General features: G+C 38.9%; 1 protein-coding gene and 1 long non-coding RNA gene across 4 annotated transcripts in view; both read left to right on the top strand.

The window, feature by feature from the left end:
• Positions 1-22,753, top strand: part of SLC41A2 (solute carrier family 41 member 2) — a 94,025-nt gene extending 71,272 nt beyond the window's left edge. For all 3 annotated transcript variants that reach the window (XM_039484617.1, XM_039484612.1, XM_039484623.1), the window contains 3 exons: positions 3,043-3,174; positions 5,796-5,944; positions 19,993-22,753. In XM_039484617.1, coding sequence (XP_039340551.1) covers positions 3,043-3,174; positions 5,796-5,944; positions 19,993-20,178 — 467 coding nt within the window. In that variant the 3' untranslated portion in view covers positions 20,179-22,753. The remainder of the gene's footprint in view (positions 1-3,042; positions 3,175-5,795; positions 5,945-19,992) is intronic.
• A 1,923-nt stretch (positions 22,754-24,676) lies between these two features.
• The window catches only part of LOC120370280, a 63,004-nt gene continuing 61,645 nt past the window's right edge, over positions 24,677-26,035 (top strand). Inside the window, exon 1 of the long non-coding RNA XR_005583684.1 lies at positions 24,677-24,817. This is a non-coding gene — a long non-coding RNA (uncharacterized LOC120370280). The remainder of the gene's footprint in view (positions 24,818-26,035) is intronic.

Genomic DNA, 26,035 nt, shown 5'->3' with positions numbered 1-26,035 from the left:
ATGTCTATACCCTAGTCAGCTGTGTATTATCCTTCCAAAGAGGCAGAAGGTCATTTTTCTCAATATTCACTTTGGCCTTTCTCATTTTCCATTGTTACTAATTAGGGACAGAGGTTCAGACCCTCTATTACTTTTTATTCTTAATAAATTTGGTGAAGCAGGAGGCAAACAATCACAATGCAAGATTTTATACCTTTCAGGAAGTTCTTTATATCCATTTCCTGTGTCACACTGGATGTTACATCTCTAGAAGCAGCAAGTTAGAACTGCCTTTCAAAGGTTAGCTTAGATTTTTATTCACCACAATCTTCAAGATGGCAGGCAGGGGAGGAGATTTTGAAGTCTTATGCAGCCTCTCCGAACACACAATGTCTTCAGATGTTCCTCTCCTGCTCCCACTAAAAAGGTGTCTATAAATATTTCCGGAGGGTTTCCCAGCTCTTCATGTGGTCTCCAGAGATAAGCTTTCTTCAGCCCTTAACATTTCTACAGCAAAATCTTTAGCCTCTAAAGATGTAATTCTCTTCAGGTTCTCATTTTCTTTTTCACCCCTTGATTTCTACTGGCTCCTCCAAAAATGGGGAAATAGCCTCAAGCTCCAAGCCAGCATTGTATGCCTCAGGGACCCCCAGAAGGGGTTTCTCCATAAATTTGGAATTACATTGCAAGAAACTTTTTTCTTTGTAATGAAATGTGAATGTAAGAAAAGAAGAATTTTGCAGGGCTTTCCTTGTTCATGGATGAGGGCAGACAAGGGAGTAACTTTGCTTATTCACTCCTCTGCTCAGCAGATTATGGAACTGGCCTAACTCTAGAAATCAAATTCCTAAATCTGCTCAGAAGTTCTATAGATTCCTTAAAGAAATAGTTTGTCTCCTTCCAAGTGGATTCAGCAGTAATAGCCTGATTGAAAAACAAAACCAAAAAAACCTACCCTCCCTTTGGATGTGTCCTTGTGGAATCCCATTAACAGAAATCTGGAATTAGGGAAATAAGAACATTTCTGACTGACTAATTGCAGCTCAGTTTTCTGTTGTGTCTTGTCTCGTCTATCTCTAGGCTGACATAACATCTATCTTCCTATCAGAGTTGTGAACATTATCTACATTTTTTGTTGTTTGCTTACAAACTATTATTTGAATCTAGAGCTTCAAAGAAACATCTTAGTTTTGAATGCTATCCAAACATTTTGAGGCTCTTTATTTAATTTCAGAAGAAGTCATTTTCTTTCCTATGACTCTTATTTCTATAGATTTATTTCAGAATACGTCTTTTTAAAAAACTATTTACCATTTTGAGGCTATGCTCTTGTGGTTTATTAACACCAGAATTGTTTAATAGAAATGTGGCATTATACTGGTATGGTGCAGCTACTTTGCTTTATACTGCCAATATATATACACTGTACACTGTTCATATATATCGTGGCTTAACTTCAAATGTGTTCTATTTTAAAATATTTTGGCAAAATGTGAATAATAAAATTAAGTTCAGAATAATCTTACAGAGGCCAGCCATGGGCCAGTCCAAAGAAGTAAAGTGTGTGCAGGTGGTTGGTTAGCCAAGAGGTTGATTGGTATCAGCGGCAGTCCGGGGCAATGGCTGGAGTTCTCACAGAGGTCAGTAACTGGAAGATCCAATCCAAGGGACTGGGTTAGCAGGTTAGAGAGGCAAGGTAGGGCAGGGCAGCATGGCAACAAAGTGGCATCAGACAAAGTAGGGTGAGGCAGCAAGGCAGGGTCAGGTGAGGCAATCTAGGCAGCAGTAAGCAGGCAATGGTTTGTTGCTCAGACAGCTTCCTCTTAGGGCCTTTGTATAATCCAGGCTCCCAATGAGAGTGCTACCTGTCCATCCAATCAGAGGCCTGGGGTTTGGTTGCTGTGGCTCTGTAGGCCTTTAGCACTAAGTCTGTTGGTTCAGGGCAGTGGTTAAGTGCTCTGTCATGGTTCAGCAGCTAAGTATGCTGCCTAAGGACCTCGAGAGTCTAGGTTCAGTATTGATATCCTGACCGTATTCCAAGACAAAAATAACTACATTAAAATAGTGTTAAGTCTGAAAGAACTTAAGGATGAAAAAATTTAGAGTTGTTGTCTTCATCTCTAAACCAAGTACTGGAAATTCAGCATTAAGATTTCACTTAAAAGAATTCCAAACATTTTAAAGTACGGATATGCACAGTTAATGCAGCCAAACAATTCCTCAATTCCTGCCCAGTAGCAAAGCTGTGCAGTAACTATCTGATTATATTAAGACATTTGGTGCATATGGTCCTAGATTAGATTGTGTTTTTTGAAGACAAGAGGTTTTTCTCATATTTTTCCCTTTGTGGTGTCCTTAGCTCTTTAACTATTGTCCAGAGCCTCCACAATAAATACCACTCTCATCAGCTGCCTCAATACATTAAGATATTTATAATAATCAAACAAAATTATATTAAATTTTTCCAAATTATCTAAAGATGGATAATATCAAAGACAATTATTAAGATGGTAGATCTAAAATTCTTGAATCCAGGCCTCCAGCAGATAAATAGTAAGAATTATCTGACCATAGAATTCTGCAACCATTAAACTGCCTCACCAGCATGCAGTCCTCTCATGCTTCTAAGGGTATCATGGCTCTCTTGCATTGGTTCCAAAAGCAATTTAGTCTTTAAATGAAGACCGGATATCTTTTTAAAGAGATGTGCTATAGCTTAAACTGAAGTTATGGGCTTGATATAGGAATTACTGGCTGAGGTTCTATGGCCTACATTGTGCAAGAGGTCAGACTAGATGATCATATCGGTCCCTTCTGGCCTTAAAAATCTATGCAAATCAAATCTGGGCAAGAGCTGAGTTCAATTTTATTCTGAGTCTTCCAGTCACATTGTGTTTAGTGTTGGCCTGAATAGAAGCAGAATAATAAATTTCATGATGAAGATGTTTTCACTTTTTGACCTTTGTACCTGTGTGATGGGCGTAATAGCAGTTGATAAGTTTGATAAATTGTTATCTGTCTGAGAAGAATCAGTGAAAGATGTCATTTCTTTTTCTGTTTCAGGTATTGGTGGTAATTTAGTGGCAATTCAAGCTAGCAGAATTTCTACCTACCTCCATTTACATAGCATTCCTGGAGAATTGCCAGAAGAAGCAAAGGGTTGCTATTACCCATGCAGAACCTACTATGGTACAGGTATGTGTTGGTGGTTGTTAATTGTTGCAACTAGATTGTTGCACTCTTTTTTGCTTCTGTAGACCGACCTGTACACCCAGTGAATGTGGGCACCATATTCAGCTGTTGCTGTGATAGGTAGACAGTAATGAAAGATTCCTCTATCTGCAACAATTGAATGGTAGGGAGGTTGTGTATAGGGCTTGAGTGGGAGAAGTGTAACAGGGACTGAGGGACAGAGATGGAAGTCAGGAGAGGTTAAAGATACTCCCCAAATGGCTGCACTCAGAGCTGCTTTGTCCTTTTATCCTCCAGTGACTCATTAACTTCTGCAGAAGTTAATCTGCAGAAAAGGACCTAGGGGTTACAGTGGACGAGAAGCTGGATATGAATCAACAGTGTGCTCTTGTTGCCAAGAAGGCTAGCGGCATGTTGGGCTGTATAAGTAGGGGCATTGCCAGCAGATTGAGGTACATGATCATTCCCCTCTATTCGACATTGTTGAGGCCTCATCTGGAGTACTGTGTCAGTTTTGTGCCCCACACTACAAGAAGGATGTGGAAAAATTGGAAAGAGTCCAGTGGAGAGCAACAAAAATGATTAGGGGGCTGGAGCACATGAGTTATGAGGAGAGGCTGAGAGAACTGGGATTGTTTAGTCTGCAGAAGAGACGAATGAGGGGGGATTTGGTAGCTGCTTTCAACTACCTGAAAGGGGGTTCCAAAGAGGATGGATCTAGACTGTTTTCAGTGGTACCAGATGACAGAACAAGGAGTAATGGTCTCAAGTTGCAGTGGGGGAGGTTTAGGTTAGATATTAGGAAAAACTTTTTCACTAGGAGGGTGGTGAAGCACTGGAATGGGTTACCTAGGACGGTGGTGGAATCTCCTTCCTTAGAGGTTTTTAAGGTCAGGCTTGACAAAGCCTTGGCTGGGATGATTTAGTTGGGGATTGGTCCTGCTTTGAGCAGGGGGTTGGACTAAATGACCTCCTGAGGTCCCTTCCAACACTGATATTCTATGATTCAATAAACTTCTCTCTCCCATCCAACCTCAGAAGTTCATTCCCATTCCCCACCAACACCCCGTTTACCCTTGCTGTCAAGTCCTGGCTAGGAGTCAACACACATGCACACATTGTCCTTCTCTTTCCAGTATTTGTGGAGAGTGTGCTGATTTAATACTGGGTTCATTATAAATAGTCTCTGCTTTCCCCTCCCAAACCCAGCCACTGACTCTCTTGGACCTCACCCCCTTCTCTGGGTCCTTGTTTCTTCATCACCACACCACTCCCACCTCCCGATCCCTGCTTCCTCACCACGACCACTGTTCCCCTCCAACACACCCCTCCAGAATGCCTGCTTCCCTCCCATTCCCAGCTCCACTTTATCACCCACCCACTTGCCTTCAGGTGTCTGCTTCCCCCTCCATGCCCTAGTCCCCACCTGCTCCCCCCCCCTCTGAAAAATCCTATCTTCCAGGCTTTCATGTCTGTTAGCCTCCTAGCTACTCAGTCTTCCCATACAGCAAGTTATGCTGCTGCCTCTCATATGTGTAGGCAGCAGCAGAGATTCCGTTGCCTGCAGCACCAGGTAGTCTGATTTTCCTCTAAGCTGAGATTTTCTGGTTTTCCAGTTTTCCCCAAAAATCACTAAGGTTCTCTCCACTCCCTGAAATTTTGGAAATGATCAGATGTTGTGTTCCAACATGATCACCTTACGTACAGTGAAGCAAAGAAATGCCATCATGCTGAGTGTAGAGCCTCACTTTGCTTGGCTAATAAGGAATTTCATTCATTCAAGTGTAAATTCTGTAATATGTCAGCCTATCCTGTAGGAGTTGAATCGTATTAAGGCAAAGACTTGATTCTCCCAGTACTTGTTTTGTTTCCCGATTCTCTCCACCCTCTTTACTACTAATTGGGAGAAATATCCTTCAGCTATCTAGTGCCGTTCTATAAACCAGCAGATAGTGTTGTAGCTGATACTTTACCCAGATGCCAAGAACTTTTTATTTCCTGCTTCACCTTGTTAGTCTAAGTCATAATGGTTGTATTCCATCCATGTGATAATACTTGAATGGGAAGTTTCCAGTCAAGTTGTTATCATCATGCCACACAATGGTTGCTCCGACTTCCACAGTTTTTCCTTAAATTTAGAACAGAAGGTACCGTTTGTAAATGTGTGATAGCTTTTGGCAAGAGTTGATTTTTGAGAAGCTTCTGTTGCTCTTTGATATTTATTAAATGTACTTCTAACTAATAAATAAAAAAATAGGTGAATGTGAAGTTACTGCTTAGCAATATAAAAAGCCCTCTGAGGGACTTATGTAGAAGGCAAGGGTGGCCAAAACTTCCCTCTCCTGAGGAAACATATAGGGAGGGGCCTACTGCAATTCAAAGTGGGTGGTAATGTTTAGGTAAGGAACCCAATCAAGGTGGCCAGGGGATGGTCTGATTCAGAGCAGACCGTCAGCAGTCCTGTTAATCCCCTGGCAAACACTAAACATAGAAGAAACTCTGAGGGAATTTGATGGTGAAAATCATGCATGCCTTCCCAGAAAGGTACAATTTGCACTCCTATTATTGATAAAAATATTTTCCAGCTTTCAAAGGGATAAACGGCATTTTTTTTTGTATTACAGGAGTAAATAACAAATCAGCCCAAGTTCTTCTCCTTTTGGTGATTCCTGGACATTTAATTTTCTTGTACACCATCCATTTAATGAAAAGTGGTCATACCTCTTTGACTCCAATTTTTATAGCAGTATATTTGTTTGCAGCCCTGCTACAGGTAAGAATAAAAAATGGTTATAATATGTTTTAGTTCTCAAAGAATACCATGTTTGATACTTGCTTTTAGATATGTAAAGAGTAGAAGCAATAGGGTGTGTGTGTCCGTGTTATGGGTTATCAGCACACACCCTCTTTGTAATAAATTATTATCACACATACCCAACAGCTTCTACAACTGCAGTTTGGGGTTTCTCATCAGATACCTCACTGTGTCATTTTCCCAAGTGTATGTTCTGCTTCATCTCTGTTCCTCGTGTGTCAGCACTATTAAAGCCAGTAAGCATCATGTTAAACAATGGGAGAGGAATATGGCCTTTATTAATAGAAAGCAGGCCAAGAAAAATTCCTAAAAAAGTCTCAACTTGTTTTCATTCAAATAAAATGGATCACAGTCTTGGTTAACATAACCCACAAATGTAACCGTCTTACCGATATGCTTGTGTGCATCTCTTAAACACTCATTAAAGGTGAAGTCAGTTTAGCAGTAACCAGAATAATAATTAATTGCATCCATTGTTTTTATTAAACATTTTTGCATCACTTTTGCTGGCTTTATTTAAGTCTCTAGTCTAAGCAATAGCAGCAGTTGAAATAGTCATAGCATAAGCTGAAGTCACTTCAAATAAAGAAATCAGCTTATACATTGAATTGTTTTATTTACAGTCAAGGTTTTAGTTAAAACTTTGCTGAGCTGAATAAAACATTTAGTTATATTTAAAAAAAAATTAAGGACGTACTTGAAAGATCCATAAGTGGAGTGTAGGTCTTACTTCTAAAATAACTATTACCAAGTTATCTTTAAAACTAACATCATCATAGTCAACAAATCTCTTACATAAAAAAACCCTATAATTCGGTGTTCTGAACTCTGTTTTTCTGTGTTTATTAGAGTGGTGTTTCAGTTTAATTCTAAATGGGTAAAAAAAAAAATCACCTGGATTGTATATTTTAAATATACTCTTTATATATATATATATATATTCTGAAGTTAGAAATTCAGTGATTAAAAAGATGGATTTTGCAAACTGCTAGCATTTGAATTTTATATGAGAACACCATTTTTTTACCTAGTATACAATTGGAAAACTCTAGGCCTTGCATATAACTGTCTCTCATACTAAAATTGTCATGCCATTATTTTTAACTCTTTTCCTTCATACTTCCTGTTCTTACCCATTCTATCACTTTGATTTGTTTAATTTCTCCTTCTCCATCCCTCTCTCATGGACTTACTTTACATTGTCCTGATGCAGATTTCACTGAAAGCAATGGATATGTCAAGAACTGCTAGAAGAAATTGATTTTATGTTTTTCTGTTATAATTATATTAGCAACTATGCAAATACTATATTATCATTTCCCTCAGTTTTGAATTGGCATTTTGGAAAGTCTCAGGTTTCTCTTGCTGCTAACTGCTAATGCTAAGAAGAGGCAGGGCTTTTTAGAATGGCATGGTAGAAAAATCTTGGCATCAGCATAAGTATACATTTAAAGTACATTTTAAAAAATGTAAGAAAATTGCAAGGCCTGATTCACCTTTCACTTATGCCAGTTTTACAGTAGTAATATTCCACTGACATCAGTACAGTCCATCCTGATTTTTAATCTGATATAAGCAAGAGGAGGCTGAAGCTTGCCGTTTTTCCTTTTGTGGATGATTTTCTCTTTACCACCATCTGTCTCTGGCCATGACAGACATTTTGCAGTTATTGTTCTTCAGTGGCTGAATCACAACTTTTGCACACTATAATTTTTCAAGGGTCTTTTGCAAAGTTACAATTAGGAACCCCATATTTCTAGTCACCTTATGAAAATATTCCACTACATTGATGGTTTCTTTTCTCTTCCTTTATTCCCTTTTTCTTATACCAGATATAATCACATTTCTATAATGCTGGTATATAGAAAGAAAGGTTTTGTATAGCTTTAATTAGCAGAATTCAGATTTTCATATAAATGACACTGTTATGTCCCTTGAGTCATGATTACATCTTCAATTATCTGTACCACCTTAATCAGTTATGCTGGTGCTCTTTCTTACTGCCTATTGGGACCTTAAGAGTGTGGGCTTCCCATGCAATTGCACGTTTCTTAGTTTTCTTCTTTTTTAACATTAAACCACTTCACTTCTTGCCTTTCATTTTCTGCTCAGCACTAGTGATGAAATCTAGACACCTTGATAGTAATGAGAATAGTTTGAAATTACCAATCAATCCTTCTCTGCTGGCCTTTCTTTAGAGATATGCAACTTCTAACTTCTTTAGAGATCAACTCTAATCTTGTTCTAATTCTTTTTTTCCCATGGGACTTTTATATTTTGTCCTCCTTCAACAGTTAGCCTTTTCAAGGATTTAGTGTTTTGCCTTCATAGTAAGATTAGAAAATCTCACCGCTAATTACTGTCATTTCAGTTATCAACCAAACCACAATCTCTTGAGCAATGAAATACAAAACTTGTAGTTGTTTCCACTTTGTATTTAAATCATCAGTATACGTCTTGTTTTATGAAAGACCTACATATTAACAGGCTAAAAGTGCTTTTTTTAAATCTGAGGTAACAAATGAATATCTGTAGACAGCCAGAACACAATAATACCCAAAGGCAATAATCAGTTATGGGCAGTCTAAACTGAGCAGGTTTGATATCCTATTGCTTTATTCATTATATTCGTTTAGGGCCAAAATATGTTGTAGAATATTTGCACTTTCTTTCTGTTATGGTGATCATAGCCACACACTGAATCTCTTTATAGTCCCTTTGGTATACTAAAATTCTGCTTAATAAATGAAAATGGATGACTTTTCTAGCCCTAAAAACCTCTTGACATTTGCAAGATGATTATAAAGGAGAACAGAGCTTTGATCGTGATGGGAACTACTGGTTTAATGTAACTAATCTCTCCACAGCAACACCGCTGTATCTTCCACCGAGTAGCCCCCACAACAATACCCCATCAAATTGTGTTTATTCTTCTTCTTCTTCACCATTGTGATGTCTCTCTTCCTGTTTATCGCCCTTCCCTGGGTGTGATTCAAAGCCCACAGAGTCAGTGGCTTCCATTAAATTCAGTGGTCTTTGGAGCACTTTCATGGGGTGTCTTCTTTCCCCTATCCTCATCCCTTGTTGTTAATTTTGTCTTCATCCCTTCCTTTCTTTCTTATTTCTAATACCTTTATACTCTTTTCCACTGCTACTTTATTTAGTTCACTTCATATGTCTCTGCTACTTCCTCACTCCCAGATGTTCCATGCCTCCTCTGTGTAATACAGTTAAAAACATTTATGGGAAAGGAGTCATTATGATACATTTACATTAGGGCTGTCAAGCGATTAAAAAATTAATCATGATTAATTGCACCGTTAAACAATAAAAGAATACCATTTATTTAAATATTTTTGGATATTTTCTACATTTTCAAATATATTGATTTCAATTACAACACAGAATACAAAGTGTGCAATGCTCACTTTTTATTTATTTTTGATTACAAGTATTTGCACTGTAAAAAACAAAATAAATTGTATTTTTCAGTTCACCTAATACAAGTACTGTAGTGCAATCTCTTTATCGTGGAAGTTGAACTTACAAATGTAGAATTATGTACAAAAAAACTGCATTAAAAATAAAACAATGTAAAATTTTAGAAGTCCACTCAGTCCTACTTCTTGTTCAGCCAGTCACTCAGATAAACAAACTTGTTTGTATTTGCAGGAGATAATGCTGCCCGCTTTTGTTAAAATTGTCACCTGAAAGTTAGAACAGGTGTTCTCATGCCACTGCTGTAGCTGGTGTCACAAGATATTTACATGCCAGATGTGCTAAAGATTCATATGAACATGCGTCCATGCTGATGATGGGTTCTGCTCGATAACAGTCCAAAGCAGTGCAGACCGACGCATGTTCATTTTCATTATCTGAGTCAGATGCCTCCAGCACAAGGTTGGTTTTCTTTTTTGGTGGTTCAGGTTCTGTAGTTTCTGCATCAGAGTGTTGCTCTTTTAAGACTTCTGAAAACATGCTCGACACCTCATCCCTCTCAGATTTTGGAAGGCACTTCAGATTCTTAAACCTTGGGTCCAGTGCTGTAGCTATCATTAGAAATCTCACATTGGTACCTTTTTTGCGTTTTATCAAAACAGCAGTGAAAGTGTTCTTAAAATGAACAACATGTGCTGGGTCATCAGCCGAGATTGCTATAACAAGAAATATATGTCAGAATGTCGGTAAAACAGAGGGGACATACAATTTTTCCCCCAAGCAGTTCAGTCACAAATTTAATTAACACATTTTTTTTGTAATGAGTGTCATCAGCATGGAAGCATTTCCTCTGTAATGGCGGCCAAAGCATGAAGGGGCATACAAATGTTTAGCATATCTGGCATGTAAATACCTTACAAAAGTGCCATGCAAATGCCTGTTCTCACTTTCTGGTGACACTGTAATTAAGAAACAGGCAGCATTATCGCCTGTAAATGTAAACAAACTTGTTTGTCTTAGTGATTGGCTGAACAAGAAGAAGGACTGATTGGACTTATAGGCTCTGAAGTTTTACATTGTTTTGTTTTTGAGGGCAGTTATGTAACAACAAAAAAATATACATTTGTAAGTTGCACTTTCAAGACAGAGATTGCACTACAGTACTTGTATGAGGTCAGTTGAAAAATACAATTTCTTTTATCATTTTTACGTGCAAATATTTGTAATCAAAAGTAATATACACTTTGATTTCAATTACAATACAGACTACAATATATTTGAAAATGTAGAAAAACATCCAAAATACTTAATTCATTTCAATTGGTATTCTATTGTTTAACAATGCGATTAAACCTGTGATTATTTTTTTTAGTTAATTGCGTGAGTTAACTGCAATTAATTGGCAGCCCTAGTTTACATAAATATAAATAAATTAGCATTAATATAGATTTAGTTATTACTAATCAATAGTACGCTATGTGTAATAACAGAAAAACTCGTAGAAAGTCACGGAATGAATTTACAATCACTTTTTAAACATAACCATTGACCTCTGTAAATACTGGTTTTGATTTTGAAAATAGTGTGAACTGGTCAGTATTATGGACTAACGATCATTTTTATAAACAAAGCTGTTTTGATTTTCAAAAGATGAAAAAAAAAACAGCAAACAACTTTGTTTTGTTCCTCTAACTGTAAATGTACCATGTCTTTTAAAATAAATAAATGATTTGGATCTATTGCTTGAAATCTTGGCTCTGTTGAACTAAATGGCAAAACTTCTGCTAACGTCAGTGGGGTCAATATTTCAATCATTTTATTTACATTACATCTGAGAAAAAGTAAACCACTTTTCATGCAGTGATGTTTTTTTTTAAGATTGAGTGTAAAATCTCAGCAATAGTTTTATAATATGGAGCCTGGCACATACTTATCTATGGCACCATTTTCAAGTAAAGCACAATAAGTACTGTAATTATGCCTACACTATGTACAAATACCTACTGAAACCTATACATTACTTCATTTTATGAAAAATGCAAATAATACAGCATATATTGACTGGGCAAACAACTGTATATTGCTGAAAATCAAACATGACAGCAGACTGATTTAAACATGGCATGGGTTTGGTGTGTATTGTATTGTTGAGGGGGAACATATTTGTTTTCTGAAAACTATACAAAGCCAAGCTTTTGACACCTTCTTCGTGAAAATACAGTCTGGCTATGGATCAACAATGCATATCTGATTGAATAGCTCAGGGACATGCAAACGGGGGGCAAGCAGGGGTACAGGGTTCCCCCTCCCCCAACAATTGGCACAGAATTCCTCCAGCCCCAGGGCCGCAGCAGGGAGAGAGAGTGAGCTCCTCTGGCCCTGGCTGGAGGAGCGCTCTCTGTCTCCCCTCCACAGCCCCAGGGCCAGAGGAGCTCTGTGACCCCACCACAGCCAAGTATTTGTGAATACATTTATTCAAAGGGCTCCACGGTGCATGGATTTTCGTTGAAATGGTGAGTGCACTGCTGTTTATTTCTATGCATATAACGTATGTGCGTGTATGGATATGGTTTAAAGCAGGGGTCGGCAACCTTTTGCACATGGACCGTCAAGGTAATCCGCTGGCGGGCCACGAGACATTTTGTTTACGTTGACCATCTGCAGGCGCAGCTCCCCGCAGCTCCCAGTGGCCAGAAATGGTGAACCGCGGCCACTGGGAGCTGCGGGGGGCCATGCTTGCGGACAGTCAACGTAAACAAAATGTCTCGCGGCCCGCCAGCAGATTACCCTGATGGGCCGCGTGCCAAAGGTTGCCGAACCCAGGTTTAATGTGTATACTATCTGTTTGTTTAATGTGCCCCTCCAAAAGTGGTCAAATTTAAATTCCTGCACATGCCCCTGGAATAGCCATACGGTCGTCAGCCTTTTTTTTGTTTTGTTTTTGTTTTGAGGCATAGCGTGCTTTAACTATTTGCAGCTAGGCATTAAGAATAAGGTTCATTTTCAGCCTTGTCATGCAGCAATAAAATGAAGGCAAAACTGGAGTAATGAAACCATCAGTCTTACAGCAAGCTGCTTTGAACATTCAAAGGCTGCCTCTGTGCTTCAGGTTCCTGCTGAGCCAATAAAGAGCCCTCTGAGGAATTTTCACACCTACCAACCAAATCTCAGCGTGCAGCTGTGTTATGGACTCTGGAAATAAACAAGTAATGGGAAACTCTAGAAGCCATCACCCAGTAAATTTGCCGTGATAAAATACAATTACTCGTATCAGTAAAAATCAGAATAGTATTCTTGTGGAGTGACACATTTTGAACATTCCAGAGTAGTTTTCTATTTGACTGCAAACTGGAGAAATCAGTGGTGTTTTGATGACTTATTTCTTTACAATTAAAAGGTGTCTTGGGTGCTACAATAGCCTGAGGCCATAAAGAACCTTATTTTTATCATTTGGGAATGTTTACTAATGGCACTATTCTGTACTACTTACACAGAGGGGAAAAATACCTCATGAAGTTCAATGCAGTTTTTGTCTGAATACGGATAATAGGTCTATATGGAAGGAGAATATTGCTGAATTTTAAGACTGCTTTTTATATTATCCAAAGTTGACTTCCAAAATCTACAGCATGTACCGATACCAGAGATTCTCATGATTCAAGAAAATGTTAAAATAAACGCCCAATCCTGGCCCTGCTTCTGCCAGTTTTGTGCCACAAAGGAGCAGGAAAGCCAGTTGAGGATTCCAGGTTTACACTGATATAAAGGTGTCAGCACATAAAGTTGCACTGGTTTAACTAAATTGATTTGAAAACATACCTTTAGTTAAACCAGTGCAACTCTGTGTTTAGAGCAGGCCTTAGTTTTTGTATATCAAGGTTTTTGTACCATACTTATCTAGGTTCTCGGATACCATGGTGATAAGCACTTTAGATAGATATCATGTAATTATACATGTTGCTTAGATACATTTTAAAAATTTTAAGGCCTGATCCTAGCAAACCTGGGGATCATCAAAGCACAAAGTAGTCTTAAGCAATGCCTCCTTTTTCTTGGCCTGGCTCCCAACAGATCTTCTGTGCTGGGATTGAGGGGAGGAAGGGGCACATAGAGCTGGTTATGCTGTCAGTGCCACTTAGAGATTTGCCAATATTTATCTTGGTTTAGCTTATGCCTGTAAATTTACAGGTGCATGTTAAACTGATATTATAACGAGTTTTAAACAGATATGCTTATCCATACACTGAGTCACACCAGTTTAACAAAATTAGTTTGATGCAACTTCGGTGTGTAGACCTAGCCTAAGTGTGTTTACGTATCAATTAGTTTACCATTTTGAATTTCATCCAGAAGTAAACAAGGAGCAAGTGGAATATACCCATGCTGGTGTCTGTTGCTCAAGAGGCAGGCTGTTGAATGATGAATGCATTGTAGCTTGTGCGTTTGGTGTCCACATACACCCCCAAGCAGTGTGAATTGCTCTTTTCTAACATGGAAGTAATTATGGCATGGCTGACAGTGGCAAGGTCCTTCTTAGAGAAGAAAGGGGATAGTATTCCTTTGGAGAGCCAGAGGTGGTAGAAATTATTTCCATATTTGGTGGAGGCAGTGGATTGATTCCTCTGGTTGACATGGAAAGAACCAGGACTGTTGACGTGTCACCACCAGAGAAGATTGGTTTTTGTTTTGTTTTAAAATGTAATGGAACAGTCTACTTTTATAATAAATAAAATAATAATAATAGGAGATATACCAATCTCCTAGAACGGACCTTGAAAGGTCATTGAGTCCAGCCCCCTGCCTTCACTAGCAGGACCAATTTTTGCCCCTGATCCCTAAGTGGCCCCCTCAAGGATTGAACTCACAACTCTGGGTTTAGCAGGCCAATGCTCAAACCACTGAGCTATCCCCTTTTTTGGAACAACGAGGTATCTGCATCCAGCATCTATATTCTCTGAGTATTCAGGGCCTACTTTGCAAGTACTTTGAATGCAGAATTTTCATTGCAGTCAATGGGAACTCCATGAATGGAGGCTTACAGAATGAGACCATTATAGGTACTTTACAGTTACCATTCAGACAAGGCCCCATAGGGATGCCATGAGGGGGAAAAGATCTGAGAAACGTAATGTGGAATTAAAACTAATTTTAATCTCATCTGGGACCACAGACAAGTAAAATGCTATAATAATAATCCTGTGGTTATAGAATGACATCACAGGTCAGAGTTGTGGTTGTTTTGATGCCTTAATTATGCATTTCTTATATTAACATGTTTGGAGTTCTTAACTGTAAACTTAACTCTGAAGTCTCTGGTTTATAATAGTTGGTTTGGGGATAATTACTACATCCATCAAATGGATTTTACCCAATATGATACATACTCACGACCAGGGGCGGCTCTACAAATTCCGCCGCCCCAAGCAGGGCGGCGCGCTGCGCCGCTCGCGCTGCCGGGCGCCGGTCCCGCACCTCCGCAGGACCTCCTGCAGACGTGCCGCTGGTTCCGCGCGTACGGTGGAGCTTCCGCAGTCATGCCTGTGGGAGGTCCGGTCGTCCCGCGGCTCCGTTGGACCTCCCGCAGGCATGACTGCGGAAGGTCCGCCAGACCCGCCTACCGCCCTCCCGTTAAAATGCCGCCCCACGCGCGCGCTTGGCGCGCTGGGGTCTGGAGCCGGCCCTGCTCACGACCTTCATTCTACCTTTCTCTCAGAATTCATACATAATACTAGAAATGAACATATTATCCAGTGCTTAACTCATGAAAAATATACACTTGTAAACAACCTCTATCCTGTTTCCTAGCGATAGCTAAATGAATTAGTAATGGGAAAATAAAACTGTATTTCATAATACATTATCACATTGAAACAAGGGTAAAAGCATGAGGCATAACAGCAGTGAATTTAGTACTAGCAGCAAGCCACAAGAAATGCTGCCAATACCCCTTCCCCATCAAAGAATCTTCAGCACTGGTAAAACCACTGAGTGGTATTGGCTCCAGACCCAAACTTATGGCTGAATGTTGAAGTGACCTGGATATTGAAATGATAGAACATTAGACGTATGTAGCTAAATTTTACCCATTCCTGTAGTTCAGTGTTGGCACTCTGATTACACAAGCTACATCTATCTTCATGAAAGATATTTAAAACGTCTTATTTACATATAAATAAAAATATAATGGATGTGCTTATAATATTGTGTGGTTATAAAACTTTTATTAGCATGAATTAATCTGGGTTTTATCATAATGGTGAAATCGTAAGTCAGTCATGCAGGAAATCCTAAATTAATATACTGTACCAATAAAACCGTTATATTATCCCACAACATACCATAATGTATTCTTTCTACACTACATAAAACAGGACATATATATTAATAATGTTTAAGAGATTTTTTTTAAATGTCGGGTTTTATTGGAAATATTTTTTGTTTCTTTCTGCTTGTGAAGCGAGGTGCCTTAATAACCATGAGTCCAACTTCAGAGGGCTCAGAGATAGTAAAGATATCTAAAAATTACCAAAAATCAGCTTTTTATGTCTAAAATCAGAAATTGAAAGTTTACCCCTAGCCCTACAAAGATGAGAAGCAGATTCGAAGTCCCATTAAAAAAGAAGGAATATTTCTTTTTCTGTGGCATAATGCTCCCATTTCTAGCCCTGCAGAGTCATGAGATATTGAACTTCAAACATTAGGCACCTAGTTTTGAAAATATAGTTTTATGTTATATACACATATGTACTATTTACTTCATGACTTTGCATCATTAGTACAGTGTGTAGGCTGAACAAGATTTGTCTTCTCAACAGTCTCTTTTTGCCACTTCCATTATACTGTTTTCCACTGTTCTCTGACCTCAGCTGCCAATATGTTTTTATCAAACTGAGTTTTACCAACACCATCATACTTGCTAACTTTACATACTGCTTTTTGTGACACTAAATACAAACGCCTTCTTGAAGTCCAGGCTGATTATGTCGTCTGTTTCATAGACTATCAGGGTTGGAAGGGACCTCAGGAGGTCATCTAGTCCAACCCCCTGCTCAAAGCCGGCCCAGTTCCCAACTAAATCATCCCAGCCAGGGCTTTGTCAAGCCTGACCTTAAAAATCTCTAAGGAAGGAGATTCCACCACCTCCCTAGGTAACTTATTCCAGTGCTTCACCACCCTCTTAGTGAAAAAGTTTTTCCTAATATCCAACCTAAACCTCCCCCACTGCAACTTGAGACCATTACTCCTTGTTCTGTCACTTCTGTCAATTTCTTTTGTCAGTCACATCAAGAAATTTAATCCAATTTATTCATCCTGACCTTCCTTTTAAAATGTCAATATTTCATTCTTTAACCAGTCTGCTTCTTTCCAAGTATTATCCTGTCTTTTCCCTGATCAATGACTATAGAGTCTCTCAGTTTTGAGGACAGTCCTTTTATGTATGCAGCTACTCAGTTATTTCTTTGACCTTTCTGAAACATGGTGGTCAATTTATCCTCCCTTTAAGTCTTGTAGAATTCAAGGACTACTTTTCTTCCAAACCTACACCAGCCAGATATTTTAGAAATGGAAATATAAAGGCATAATTTGGAGTTTTAAGTCTTTAATTTAAAAAATGTCACATTCTGCACTACATTTTACTATGTACAGTATTTCTAATTAATCGTGTCTCTTTTCAGAGCAAGTAATAATATTGTTCTTTAAAAGAGTTCCCGCATCATTAGATTGATAAACCTGTATAACTATTGTCTATTTAAGTTATGGAGTCTGCTATGTAGGGCCTGTAAGGGAATGTTTATGTACAGTATCTCTATATACAGACCTTTTTTGTCTGTGTTGTAAGAAGGAGCTGACTGAAAGAATCTGACATAATCTTCCAAAGAAAACATCTGCTTTTAAATATATTTGTTTGGATTCCAGTAAGCACACCTAGCACATGCATAATTAGCTTAAACTACAGAGTTGCCTATTCAGAAGGTGTGTTTATCTAAATAAGTTATGCATATTTCATAAAGAGAAAATAGGGAGAGTGTTTGGTAATTTCTTAAAAAATCCACTAGTTTAGATTTAAAATATGCTTTTGTAGTATAAAGCATGAATTTTTTAATTTTTAAAAAATGAAGTGCTGAGAGGAAGTTTTGTAATGTATTTAATCATTTTAGTATATTTAACGTGGTATTTTCTAAACTTGGCTTTAATCTAGAGATCATTTTAAAAAATCTTATGAGCACTGAAAATGTTCTAGCAACTGATAGCATTTGGAAAGATAATGTATGCATTTAGTTTTAAATTTTCTAATTTAAAGAATACATTCATTCAGATCTTAATTTTTGACTTTTACCATTTTTGTATTACCGGTACATGGATTTTCTTTAATGTATATAGTAAATCTTCTTCTGTATGTTAGTAAGATAAGAACTGTCCTTAGTTCAGACCTCAAGTTATAAATCTTAATTCCTGAAGACCTGATTAGCTAAAAAGACATTGTGGTGTATGAACATTTATTTCAGCCTAGGCAGTCCCATCCAAAGAGACAAGAAGAGATGGAGACTCAGTTAGTACGCTTTTCCCCCCACTCATGCCATGCCACATGATTGGAGGGAGCCAGAAATTCTTATACAGCTGTGGAATATTCAAAAATGAATCCCTACTAGTACTGGATTACTAGTCACACATACCTTCAGCATTAAATTCATATTTCTTACGTGTTGAGACAGTCACAGCTGGGAATAAAGTCTTTAACACAGCACTTTGAACCAAATTCAGACCTGGTGTAAAAGTGCAGATCTCACAATGCCCATGGGAATTGGGCTTGGGTTGAAATTGATACTTCATGGTTTCTAGGCAATTTACATTGGTTCCTACTGTTCGGGTGAAATGTTAGATCACATCTTTCTAATTGTTAGAAAGTTGTGATCTAACAAGTGCTCCTGTGCATCACACTAAACTTCAATTTCTTCAGCACTGCTTCCCTAAAGCCAATCTCCCTACTTACTCTCTCAATTTCAATCAAATTATGCCTTGTGGCATTTGGTTACTTTTATATTAATTAACCTCAAAATTTCATTGTTTCTTATATTTTTGTATTGAAAATATAATTGCACTGTAGGACAAAGTATTGGGAAAGAGCACTAGTGGTGTGGACACCAGGGAGACAGCTTTGGTTATTGGAAACCAGGAGGTAGTTGAGACTTTACGTACTGGGGAGAAGATGCATCTTGTCTTTTCTTCTAAAGGGCATATCAAGTGGGGTCCCACAAGGATCAGTTCTGGGGCCAGTTCTGTTCAATATCTTCATCAATGATTTAGATAATGGCATAGAGAGTACACTTATAAAGTTGGCAGAGGATACCAAGTTAGTGGGAGTTGCAAGTGCTTTGGAGAATAGGATTAAAATTCAAAATGATCTGGACAGACTGGAGAAATGGTCTGAAGTAAATGGGCTGAAATTCAATAAGGACAAATGCAAAGTACTCCAGTCAGGAAGGAACAATCAGTTGCGCACATACAAAATGGGAAATGACTGCTTAGGAAGTAGTACTGTGGAAAGGGATCTGGGGTCATACAGATCACAAGCTAAATACAAGTTAACAGTGTAACTCTGTTACAAAAAAAAGCAAACATCATTCTGAGATGTATTAGCAAGGGTGTTGTAAGCAATACATGGGAAGCAATTCTTCCGCTCTACCCCGTGCTGATTAGGCCTCAGCTGGAGTATTGTGTCCAATTCTGGGTGCATTTCAGGAAAGATGTGGACAAATTGGAGAAAGTCCAGAGAAGAGCAACAAAAAATGATTAATGATCTAGAAAACATGACCCATGAAGGAAGATGGGAAAAAAAATGGGTTTGTTTAGTCTGGAGAAGATAAGACTGAGGGGGGACATAACAGTTTTCAAGTACATAAAAGGTTGTTACAAAGAGGAGGGAAGTAAATTGTTCTCATTACCTCTGAGGCTAGGACCAAAAAGCAATGGGCTTAAATTGCAGCAAGGATGGTTTAGGTTGGATATTAGGAAAAAATTCCTGTCAGGGTAGTTAAGCACTGAAATAAATTGCCTAGGGAGGCTGTGGAATCTCCGTCATTGGAGATTTTTAAGAGCAGGTTAGATAAACAGCTGTCAGGGATGGTCTAGATAATACTTATGAGCACAGGGGACTGGACTAGATGACCTCTCGAGGCCCCTTCCAGTCCTACAATTCTGATATTCCGCCTTTTAGGCAAGGGTGAAAGTGATCTTGAGTTTGTGGGGAGAAGGGTTTGAATTCTTCATTCCCCACACCAGCAAGGCACTAACTGCCCCAGTTCACCCAGTGTCTACAATTACACCCACCAATACACACAGAGTATGACTTTCAGAGTTGCGGAGCATCCACCACCTCCGGCTGAAGTTCAGTGGGCATCCCAGATGCTCAGCACATCTTAGAAATCAGGCCTGTTAGCTTAATGTTTCTGCTAAAATAATCAGCAGTGAAATGGATCAATGTTAACATTTAGGGTGGGATTTTCAAAACTGCTCTAATTCCACGCCCACTGATTTTGGATTATCTTTTGTTTAATGTTCTGCCATAGGTGTTTACTTTGTTATGGATTGCTGACTGGATGGTGCACCACTTCTGGAAAAAAGGAAAAGATCCTGACAGTTTTTCTATCCCTTACCTTACTGCGTTGGGAGATCTGCTTGGAACTGCCTTATTAGCTATGGGTTTTCACGTTCTGTGGCTCATTGGTGATAGAGATGGGGATGTTGGAGACTAATCATTCAGATGGACATATTGTTCCCAGTAGATTCAGAAGAAAAATAGGAGACAACTGCTTACCATTCCAGTCGAAGGATTTCAAAATGATTATTCAATTTAGTATGGGTAATTAAGGTGGCACAGATATTTAATGGCCTTAATTTTTTTAATGAAAGGTGGAACAGAAAGCATTTTATCTGATTTTTACCCTGAAAGTGAGGACTGTTGCCAGTTGAAAACATCTGACCAGATACAATGAAATGTAGGCTGATTGTTTGACAAGTGTTTTGTATTAGGGAAAAAATGGAGCGTTTAAAAAAGGAAAATCATGGGATATCATATAAACCAGAGCTGTCTTTAACTGACAATAAATGAACAGTGAAGAAGGGAGATTAAAACAGATCAGTGGCTTATCTTGTCTTTTTTAGTCCTCACACATTGGGTATATACTTCAAATCACGATGCACAAAGGGTTCATTGAGTCAAAATAATTTCCTTCTCACAGACACAACTACTTAATTGATTATGTGTCTTTGCCATTTTTAGTATTTCTCCAGTTGCCACAGGCTGTACATCAAGAATAATAATTATTGTAATGATTTGGGCCCTAATCCTTCAACCATTTTGACACATGCTTAACTTTACGCACATTAGAGGAACTACTTGCATGTACTGTTACACTCTTCGAGAAGTATTTGCATGATTGGGCCCTACCACAGTGTACCAAGAGAACTGCAACCTACTTCTTTTGCCCTTGGTATCTATCTAAATCAATTGTGTAAGCCAGGGGTTCTCAAACTTCATTGCACCATGACCCCCTTCTGACAACAAAAATTACCACACAACCCCAGGAGCGGGGACTGAAGCCTGAGCCCACTCAAGCTGCCCTGAGTGAGGGGACCAATTCCAAAGCTACAGGAGGGCCTGTAACCTGAGCCCTGCCACCCAGGGCTGAAGGCAGGCTTGGGCTTTGACCCAGGTGGTGGGACTTAGGCTTTGACCTTGGCCAGTGGGGCTCAGGCTTTGGCTTTGGCCCTGAGCCCCAGCAAGTCTAATGCCAGCCCTGGCGACCCCATTAAAACAGGGTCGTGACCACCTGGGGATCCTGACCCACAGTTTGAGAACCACTGGTATAAGCAAACACATTTAGCATGATGCTGCACTGATCTATATTAATGAGGATAAGCTAGAATGAAGCTAGTTTTCTGTTGAAAAATGTACTTTTAGTTGGCAACTGGACAGTCTTCTAGTATTAATATTAAAACTACTGTCATGGCATTGACATTTATTATGTACTTTAAGGTTGTGTCATTGTTCCCATTATAATAATCAGTTTTCAGGTGTTTCAGTTGTAAATATTTACCCCGATCAAAACTTGGGGTGTATAAGATTGTGTTGCTTCTTAGACTTTTTAAAAATTTATTTGGACTTTTTGAAAGTTTACATAAACTTTCAAAAAATATAGGGCCAGAGCGTACCATCAACTTTTAAGCAGAAATCTACATCGTTGTTAATAAGGATTTCTGTTTAAAAGCTGTGGCAGAATATGGCCTATAGAGAAAGAAATTACTGGCTGAATGCTTTCTTATATTTGTTTAACTCAAAGCTTAAAATATGAAGTTTGGCAAGTGATTAGTCTAATTAGTAATTTGAAAAAATACATTAGATTGTACAGATATATTTTGAAAATTGGCTACAATTCATGCACAGAAAATGTTTCTAAAATTTAAAAATCAGGGAGGACATCCTAAATACATAATTGCATGAATCATTCTGGTTAATTGTGTAAATACTATAACCAAAACTTTCAAAATTAGAGACTTAAAATTAGACACCTAAATCCATATTAGACTCCCAAGTTAGACTCTTAAGTCAGCCTATATCCTTATCCTGCAAACATTTATGTGTGTAATTTTATGCATATGAGCAGTCTCTCTGAATTTAATGAGACCACTCAAATTCATAAAGTTACATTTGCACATAAGTTTTTACAGAATTGGGACACTAGACACTTAAAAAGTTGGCCTTACTTGCAAAGAGCTGCGGAGCATCCTCATCTCCATGGAAAAACAGGGTGTTTGCAAGTCCAAAAAAAAAAAAAAAAAGCCAGGTCCTTGGGTGCCTAGATATGGATTTAGATGCCTAACTTTAGGCACCCTCATTTGAAAATTTTTACTTGAGCTTTTTCTTAAAATTATGACTACCTAGTTGACAGATTGGAAAGGATCATAAACCTGTTATGTCTTCTACTTATGTGAGGTAAAGATGAATATCACTTTAAGTTCCCTGACTTTTGATAGTTTTGTATTAATGTTATTTAAATTAGTTTATTGTAATGTATATTGTGAGAAATACTATAAATTGTTTAAAAATGGGATGGTTATAATTCACTTTTTGTTTGACTTCTTTAAAATGCTGTTTTTATTCTGTGCTATAGACCAAGAAATAATTACAGAATTTAATTCTGGTGGAACTACCTTGTTGAACTGCATTGTCATGGCAAACTTTTTTATTGGAGGAATTACTGGATTTTAAAATCCTAATAAATGAACTGCAAAGCTCTTTAAAAAATAAAAAACAGTTTCTTCACTGCATTGAAATACCTGAGTGAACAGTACTTATATAATGTATGTTTGTATTGTAGTATTTATTGTTTGCCGATGGTAGCACCCATGATGTACTAAGTGTTTTCCAGACAAGCAAGAAGGAATGATCCCTGCCCTGAAGAGTACACAATCTAAGGAGACACAGAGAAGGTATGTGTACACTGTAGCAAGGAGTGAGCCTCCCAGTCTGGAGAGACAGCCCTGTGGCTAAAAACAGCAGTGTAAGCATTGCAGCTGGCTTTCAAGTAGCGGGGGTTGGGTGATGAGGTGGGATGTTCAGGTCAGAAGCAGTGAATGAACTTGGGGGGAGGGGAGCCATGGAAGCAAAGATGGTAGAGGAACTCGAGCATGAAGGCAATGAACAGGGAAACTAGAGGGATGTGAAGCGGAACTGAGAGACAGAGGAAGTCTAGGTATATTGAGGGGGAAATGGGGGGATATTGGGGTGACAGAGCAACATGAGCATCTTGTGGAGGCAGTGAGTGTAAGGTCCAGAGAGACATTAGATGAGGCAGTGCCAGGGAGCAACAAAACCCTTTCTGTAACAAACAGAAGGCAGATATTTGCAGAAGAAGAAAAGTCTGGAGGAATAAATGGTGGGACCCACTGCACTGTTTTCAAGAAAGGAAAAGGGAATGGACTTGGAAGGGAAGACAGATGGAGGAGGAGAGAATGAGGGCATTGGGGGGAGAGGGAGTGGGGAATTTGGAGGGAGCATGAAGGGTATAGGGTGAGATGGTAATTGGGGGATGGATGAGGAAAAATGAGTGCTTTAGGGGAAGGGAGGGGAGAATGAAGGGTTCCGAGAGGTTTGTGCTGAGAGGGAGGAAAAGTTGGAGATCTGGAAGCAAGAGGGGGGAGGACATGATTGTGGTGAATGGGAAGATTTATGAACCCGGTGGGGTGGGTTAAAACAATATATAGTGTGGGGGCCTCAGGCAAGCTTGTGGTAGTTTTCAGAAAGAATTTTTATCCCCATATGCTGCTGCATGGGGACAGTATGGAAGAAGAAACAAAGGAGTTGTCAGGGTCCATACCATCCTGCATCCACCAGGGACCATAAGCATGAGGTCCAATTTTGATTCTGGCATTGTTGAATTCAGCTCCGCAGTACCCCACTGTTACAGGCCCAATTGGCCACTCACTAAGCTGCTGTGAGGGAACACAGCCACTGGGTCCACAGGTGTTTTAGGCTTTTGGAGCCTGAATGGAGCACACCCACTGCCCCACTCTGGGGATCAATGGGCACAATCTAGGGGTACAGACATTGTCTAGCAGCCTTTCCTGAAGGCTGGAACTCACTGTCCTGCTCCCTAGTCTCTGGGCTAAGTGTTGGCCCTTCAGACTCTCCCATGTCTTACACACACCCTCTTTTGGAATCCCATTGAAGGTGAACTCTCTCTCAGAAAGCATATGGTAGTTGCAGCATATAGCACAAAAACGCTTTGCATCAGCTGCGAACACCATTGTTCTACTTGAAGTCACAGCTATTTCTAACTGCAGAGATTGCTGTCCTAGCAGGTTGAAGTGGTGGTATCAGTTGTGTAGTAAGCCTCAGTCAAACAAATAAGTCCCCCCTGGTTTTCTTTTTCATAAGGCGGTAGATTCCCCTTCCAGGTGTCTGTATTTATTCAGACTTTCTACTGACTCAGCTAAAACCCAGTATCAGTCAGCCATACATTTTACTCAGCTAAATCAAATGAGATGAAATTTTGTGTCAGTATCCTCCTGGTCAAGCTATTTTTTTAAATTCAAATGAACTTTCATTTCCAGTCTTTCATATCCACTGATCATGTTATCAGGACCTATTTGTTTCTGCTGACAGGGTCAGAAGCACAGCTGCCCACTCTCAGCCTAATAAACTGGGACGGGAGGAACACAGCTGTATTTCCTTAACCACTCTCAGTGGTGTGCACATTTTCTGTAGATCTAAGTTATTCTTAGTTTAAGAAATAGGTGGATGGGTGCTGAACTGATGTGAGTATCACTTGGAGCTTTGAAAGGGCTGAACTCTTGTGTCACACAACAGAATATTGAACTCTGCTAATCTTGGTAAGTAAAGGGAAAATATTTTGTTTTTCAATGTATTTATCTATAGTTTTACATACAAAATTAAAATCAAAAGTAGGTTATTATGGGGCGGGGGGGTTACATCTTTTAAAAGCTTATCCTTAAATACTTTTCAGGAATTGAATTGCTATTCACTTTATGGTAACAGTGTTAACTTTGTAATCATCTAGTTAGGTTAGTTCCATGTAGTGTGCTACACTGAGACAGATTTTATGTTCCGACTTAGTTGGAACAGCCATCTCCTTTTGCTATCCTAGGTATGGGCTTTGTTTTTACTTCATGATGTTTTGTTTTATTATATTCCCCTGATTTTCTCTTCCAAATTGATCATAAAATATTGTCCTGTCTTTTGAAGTTAGAGTATTTAAAAATATGAAAAAAGTGATTTTCTTGTTTTCATGTCACTTCACTACCTAGAACAAGCTGAGTCTCTACTACAAGGATTAAAACTACCACCATAGTGGAGCTTTGTAGGCTTGGGGCCCAGAATGGTTGCCAGTTTCTCAATTTAGGTGTATGTATTGTTCAGTCTAAATCCTGAAGATACTTGTATTAACTTAAATGAAATAAATGGGCTAGAAGTGTTAATGTAGTCCTGTCCACTGTCACTGTCCAGTGTTAAAGGTCCAGGGATTTGTATATAGAGATCCCACACTACTTAATGCTATGGCAAGCACACCATTAAAAATCCTTTTTACCTTTTTATTAAGATACAAAAGAAGGAAAAACAGATAAAGCGTTTGAAATGTAAAGCATCAAGCCTTTTATTTTAACATCCTTTTTAGAAGAAAGAAATTCTTGTTTGACAGTCCTTTATATGGAATCAAAGATAGTAATAACTGTCCTTTTGGGTAAAAGACAATAAGTTAGTTGATGTGAGCTGGAGCTGTTGCTGCTGCTGTTAAGGTCCAATCTTGCTTCATCTGAGGTGGTGTTTGTGTTCAGCTGGAGCTGGTAGGGGTGGTGATTTTGTCTGGATCCCTCTCTCCGGCCTGGTCTGGTCAGGACATCTCTCAGGATCAGGATGACAGAGGCCCAGGGTCTCAGGAAACAGTGGGAGTGGCAGCAATGGTGATGAAGCTCGCTCCAGTAGCCTTAGTCAGTTCTTCCCTTCTTTCTCCCCAAATTCTCTTTAAGAACCCCAAAAGGGAGCGATGGATGGAATATCCAATTCCCTCATTATTTTGTCCACCAATTATG

The sequence above is a fragment of the Mauremys reevesii genome, linkage group 1 (genome assembly GCF_016161935.1).
Source record: "Mauremys reevesii isolate NIE-2019 linkage group 1, ASM1616193v1, whole genome shotgun sequence".
NCBI classification, from domain to species: Eukaryota; Metazoa; Chordata; order Testudines; family Geoemydidae; genus Mauremys; species Mauremys reevesii.
The sequence above is the reverse complement of the archived record's forward strand: the minus strand, read 5'-3'. Positions and strand labels throughout refer to the sequence as shown.